Below are 5,753 nucleotides of genomic sequence, written 5' to 3' on the forward strand. Positions count from 1 at the left end.
AGGGGAGGGGAGGGGAGGGGAGGGGAGGGGAGGGAAGGGAAGGGAAGGGAAGGGAAGGGAAGGATGGCCTTCTCCTTATAGACTCCCAAACCTAATTACCTTGCTGGGTTTGGTGGGGGCCACAGCTTCTAGTGGAAAGGGACTGCCAGGTACAGGCACACCATCATAGGTCACTTCCACCTCATAGGGTCCCTCTTCACGGGGCACAAAACGTACCACGCTGTTGTCAGCTCCCAGGCCTGGCTCTACCTTGCAAGGCACCGCTGCACCTGAGGGACTCACAATCTTGGATGCTACTTTGCCTTGACCACCTGCACCCTTTGACTTTACTGTGAACTCTTGATCTTTGCCAACATCCACTTCTGTTGCAAGGATGAAAGCAGAGGGAAAAAACATCATCTATGCAGCTCCAGGCAAGACTAAGCAGGATGGGGTTGACTGGTCTTCAATGGCAATGGCAATTATAGCAACTACTTACTGTCACCAAGGCCAGACACCTTGATTTTGCTGAGATCCAGGCTTGGAGATACTCCCACTGAAAATGGACTCTTGGGGATGTGATCTCCTCCATAAGTGACACTGACACCTACTGGGCCCTTAAATGGGTACAGAAGGACAGAGGTCACTAATTAGTAACCCCGGTATCTTTGGCCTACAGATGTCCAGCTTGAACAAGTATGTGATATTTGCTCCTCAGACCCCTTCTCAGGTGAGAAATTAGAAACCCCTTGCAGGAGCCTACCTAGCATACCATATAAGGAGGAGTATGGCTGCAGCAGATAGAGATAACTACCTGCTGCACAGGAATGTACTTGACTGTGTAGGTATTATCATGGTGGTCAATGATGTCCACATCCCGCACTGCATCTCCCTTAGCCAGTCCTGAGAATTGGACATCCAGCTTGCCTTTCCCAGCAGTTTTGGCATTGACTGTGAAATGGGTGGGTTTGCCAAGCTCAACACCTGAGGAGATAAAACAACAAAATTGAGGCACCCTACTCTGAGTTCCCTATCCTTGGTTCCACTCAACCTTCTATAGTACACTCATCCTTACCAGTGCGATTTAGGCCAGGACCCTCAGCCTTCACCTTGCTGGCATCATGAGAAGGCTCCACTTTGACTCTGATGGGGCTGGTGGGTGTGGCCTGTAAGTGATGGGAGAAAAACAGCTAAGGAGAGCAGCATCCCAGCACTTGGCAGTCTAGGAACTAGGAGCAGCAACACCTACCTGGTCAGCAAAAAGGACCATGATGGTATAGCTGCCAGCCCCACAGGGTGTGTATTTTACAGTGAAGGTGTCATTGTCATTGCGGATGATATCAAAGTCAATATCAGCCTCAGTGGGGCCCACTACTCCAGGGGCACACTTGATACCAATGCTGACATCTCCTGTCATTGAGAAGTGGGGTAAGAAGAGGCTGGGACTTTGTGGAGACAGCTTGCATACCTGTCATCCCATTCAAGGATAGGCCTTACCCTGGCCAGCTTCAGTACAATCCACAGTAAAGTAGGTAGGTTCATGGGCCTTGAGCCCAGTCTTGGCCACTCCTGGACCATACACCTTGACTTTGTTTGGGTGGCTGCCAGCTCCCACATTCACCTGTAGGATATAGGGGAAAGTGAAAAGACATGACAAGCCTGTAGCAGAGGAGGTAAGAGGCTCGCTTCAGCCACTGGTGGTAGACAGGCCAAATATTGCTGCTGCCTTGGAACAACTGGCAGTTCCTCAAACAGGTAAAAGTGAGCACATGATACTGTAATTTTGCTTCTAGAAAACTGAACACCTAGGTCCACACAAACACCCAAATGTTCCTACCAACTATTCATATAGCCCAAAAGTAACACCTCACATATCCACAAAATAGACAGTGTTTTCCATTCACACAATTTGACTGAAAAATTATTCAGCCATTAAAAAGGTATGAAGCACTGACATGCTACAATGTTGAAAAACCTCATGACACTCAGTGAAAAAAACAAGTCATACAACGAGCATGGTAGTGCACACCTTTAATCCCAGCACTCAGGAGACAGAAGCAGGTAGATCTGTGAGTTTAAGCCTGGTCTACAGAGAGTTTTCCAGGACATCTTGGTCTACATGGTGAGATCCTTTCTCAAAACAAACAAACAAACAAACAAGAAAAACCACAAACTAAAAAGGCCACACTGTGTCTCTCTCTCTCTCTCTCTCACACACACACACACACACATCTATATGAAAGGCCCAAAAAAGGCAAATCCATAAATCAGTGGTTGCCAGAGGCTAGAGAAAGGGAAATGGGAAGGGTAGGAGTTTCTTTGGAGATGATGAAAATATCCTAGACTATAGTGATGGCTGCCAACTACTCTGTAAATGTACTAAAAGTCAAGTCCACTATAAATGGGAAAACTGTATTGATATGCAAGCTTAATCTTGTTAAAACTAATATATGAACAAAGGAGCTCTGGGATGGCTTACCCGGAAAGGACTGTTGGGGATGCTGACACCTCCCCAAGAAACCATGGCTGTGTGCTTCACTGGCTTTCTGGGCACATAAGAACAGCTGTAAGTACCATTGCCATTGTCCTTGACTGTCGCTTCCACAGAGTTTCCCTCATTGTCCTGTAAGGCAGGCAAAAGCAAGCATTCTGTTAGTCAGCACCCAGTCCTAGGAGCCTATCAGTCCATCCCCAACATGAGCAGGCATCCCACCTGAACTTGAACTTGAAGAGGAGCCTTCCCAGCATGCTTGGCATCAACTGTGAACTCTGCTGGCTTGTTGACAGCCACACCAGTCTTCTCCAATCCAGGTCCACGTGCCTTCACCTAGTAAGAAAGAAGAAGACCAAGGTAAGGCCACCAAAGTCAGACAGGGTTAAGTAACACATAGTAAAAGCATTGTGCTAGGAATACCAGCCAGGTCTGGGCTCATGACCTCAGCCTTGCTGGCAAGATGAGATAACGCCCACCACTATAAGCCTTCCCAAGCAAAAGCAGAAGGCCAGGCTCAGGTCAGTTTTGTGTGCACTTTACCCTGTCTGGGTGAAAATCCTGGGGTGCCTCACGGATGTCAGCCATGAAAGGACTGAGCCGGATATCCTCACTGTTACACAGCACATGAACAGCATACTCGCCAGCCTCCTGGGGCCAATAGCGCACATCACAGGAGCCATCACCCTTGTCGTCACATTCAATCTTTGCCTGTGATGGACCTTCCACAGAGAAACCTGACAACAGCCATCAGTTCTATTGGTGCTCTGTAGTCTTGGGATAGGCTTCCCTTGCCACCCTCTAGTCCAGGTACCCACTCTGAAGCCTCCAACTTACCCAAGGTGCCCACATCATCACCAATGGCCTCTACTACGAAGTCTGCTGACTTGCCAACAACGCCTCCTTCCAGGCCAGGACCCCATGCCCGAACTTTCTGATTGCCACACTCAGTGCCTACCTTCACCTCAAACGGACTGCAGGCAAGAGCACCACACAGGTAAACACCAAGAGCCACTGCCCTATGCCCAACAGCCACTGGCCCCTCACCAGATAGATGGTAGGGCTCAGAACATGATGAATAGTGGAAGGAGCTTACCTTCGACCAATGTTCTGGCCACCCCATGTGATGGTGACAGTGTATGTGCCAGGGATTGTAGGGTAATATTCAAAGCCATACACACCATCCCCTAAGTCCTTCTGCTTTACACGCTCCTCACCCTCTGCAAAAGCAAGGAAGAACTTAGGCCTGCTTGGCTAACCATGACCTGAGGTCTATCACCCACCACCCCACCAGATAAACTTACTGGGACCCTTTACAGTGACCTTTAGCTCCCCACTGCCAGCGCCCTTTGTGTACACCTTGAAGTCCGCGGTTTCCTTCACTCGCACACCCTTAGGCTGAAGGCCTCTACCAATAGCCCGGCAGGCAGCTGGGTTACAGGCTGTGGGCAAATAAGTCAGCTGAGTTGTGGGGAACTGGGGCTGGGTATCCCCTCCCTTGCTACCCAGAGAACCAGGCCATTAGGATTGGAAGGTTCCTCAGAGTTTAGGGCCACAAGCTGGTGAAGCACATGCAAGAAAGAACTTAAATGGGTCTAGAATCTGTACCCAAAGCAAAGACATGACAGGCTTTTTCCCACCTGCTTGACACTAACCCCAATACCCCTACCCAGTCCTCCCCACCAAGAGAAAGGTAGATCCAAGTACCGTTGACCCTGCAGGTAGAGCAGAGAGCAGCAGGTTTCTAGACAACTGGAGCGAGCTCTTCCGAAGGTAAAAGCATGGAGAAAAGAGACGAAGGGGGCAAAGAGAGGAAGGAGAGCAAAAGGGCTCCAATATGGGAAAGGAAAGATAGTGCTTGCCCAAACAGTGGAAGCTCAGAAACTGGGGCTCCCAAACATGGGCTTCAGTGGGACAGTCCCAGTTGCCAACTCCTCCCTAGAGCCCCAGGCCATAGTACCACAGTAGAAGAACACTCATGGGCAGGCCTACCTTGGCCAACAGTGACAGTGTAGGGGCTACGAGGGATGGGAACACCGGCGAAGGTGACATGTACTGTATGGACACCCTCCATGGTGGGCTGATAGCTACAGCGATAGGTGCTGTCACCCCTGGCCTCCAGCTGAGGTTCCACTGTGCCTTTCTGTCCTGTAGGGTCCTGGATGACAACTTCCACCTCACCCATGCCAGCTCCTGTCCCAAGGCACAGACTCAGCTCTAGGACTCCAGCACAGCTCTCCCCCATGGCTGGCTGGGCCTTGGCTGTCTCCCCTCACCTGCAGTGAAGATCTCAAAGTAGGTAGTCTTGTTGGCAATATTGCCACTGGGCTCCAGACCAGGGCCCTGGGCAGTCACTTTGCTGGCATCACCCTGTGACTTGTCCACATACACCTCAAAGGGGCTCTTGGCAATATGTTGGCCAGCAAAGAGCACTGTCACCTGTTCCCAGAAGGGGCAGGCTGTGAGAGTGAGGTAAGGGGCCCTTCACCAACTACCCATGGCCACCAGCTTCCTTCTCAGCCAAGGACTCACCTTATGAGTCCCTGTCACTTCAGGGACATACCAGACAGAGAAAGTACGGTTCTTGTCATTATTGGCAGTCACTTTTGCCTGTAATGGGAAGAGTGTTAAGAGCAGCCCCTTTAAAAGGGGACATAGCAGAATCCTGCCCTGCTAATGGATAATCCTACCTCTTCCTGGTGTCCAGCTGGGTCCTCCACATATACAAGCACTTCTCCCTGTCCAGCACTTCGGGTCTCCACAGTGAATTCTGCTCTCTTCTTCACCATATTGCCTGTAGGCTCAATGCCTGTCAAAAGATGAGAAAGCCATGAACCAACTAGTAGGGCTACCCTCTCACCTCTATACCCTGGTTCCCACACCCTAAAGGTTTATGGACACAGCATTAGAGACCCTATCCCTCTGCAGGCTCAGTGTCCCTCCCACAGCTAGGCACAATCCAATCAGGTAGATTTGTTCAATGTAAACCCAGCATTGAGCCAGGCCTCAGATCCATGCTATATGGGCTATTGCCACCAGGACAGGCCCATGCCTGTTCTCTGAAAAATCTGGTTTGCTGTACTTTCCCAACCCCTTGCACCTGCACACTCCTGACTGCTTCATCTCCAATTATAGAATAGCAGTACATGAGGTCATCCTTCATACGTGAGGTCCTCCTTCAATCAAGAAGCTTCCTACAAGCCAGTACGACTTAAGGAACTTACTAGTATTCCCTTGCCAAGGCACCATTTTTTTTTTTTTTTTTTTTTTTTTTTTTTTTTTT

General features: G+C 49.8%; 1 protein-coding gene across 2 annotated transcripts in view; it reads right to left on the minus strand.

Annotated features, from left to right (window-relative positions):
• Window positions 1–5,753, minus strand: part of Flna (filamin A) — a 26,664-nt gene that overhangs the window by 13,189 nt on the left and 7,722 nt on the right. For both annotated transcript variants that reach the window (XM_021153995.2, XM_021153994.2), the window contains exons 6-21: window positions 5,161–5,279; window positions 5,003–5,080; window positions 4,747–4,909; window positions 4,463–4,663; window positions 3,775–3,912; window positions 3,567–3,690; window positions 3,308–3,444; window positions 3,014–3,207; window positions 2,693–2,806; window positions 2,459–2,602; window positions 1,477–1,600; window positions 1,229–1,389; window positions 1,055–1,145; window positions 794–963; window positions 479–596; window positions 100–362 (exon numbers count right to left, since the gene is read on the minus strand). In XM_021153995.2, the coding sequence (XP_021009654.1) occupies window positions 100–362; window positions 479–596; window positions 794–963; window positions 1,055–1,145; window positions 1,229–1,389; window positions 1,477–1,600; window positions 2,459–2,602; window positions 2,693–2,806; window positions 3,014–3,207; window positions 3,308–3,444; window positions 3,567–3,690; window positions 3,775–3,912; window positions 4,463–4,663; window positions 4,747–4,909; window positions 5,003–5,080; window positions 5,161–5,279 (2,339 nt within the window). The remainder of the gene's footprint in view (window positions 1–99; window positions 363–478; window positions 597–793; window positions 964–1,054; window positions 1,146–1,228; window positions 1,390–1,476; window positions 1,601–2,458; window positions 2,603–2,692; window positions 2,807–3,013; window positions 3,208–3,307; window positions 3,445–3,566; window positions 3,691–3,774; window positions 3,913–4,462; window positions 4,664–4,746; window positions 4,910–5,002; window positions 5,081–5,160; window positions 5,280–5,753) is intronic.

This window comes from Mus caroli, chromosome X (assembly GCF_900094665.2).
Source record: "Mus caroli chromosome X, CAROLI_EIJ_v1.1, whole genome shotgun sequence".
Taxonomy (NCBI): domain Eukaryota; kingdom Metazoa; phylum Chordata; class Mammalia; order Rodentia; family Muridae; genus Mus; species Mus caroli.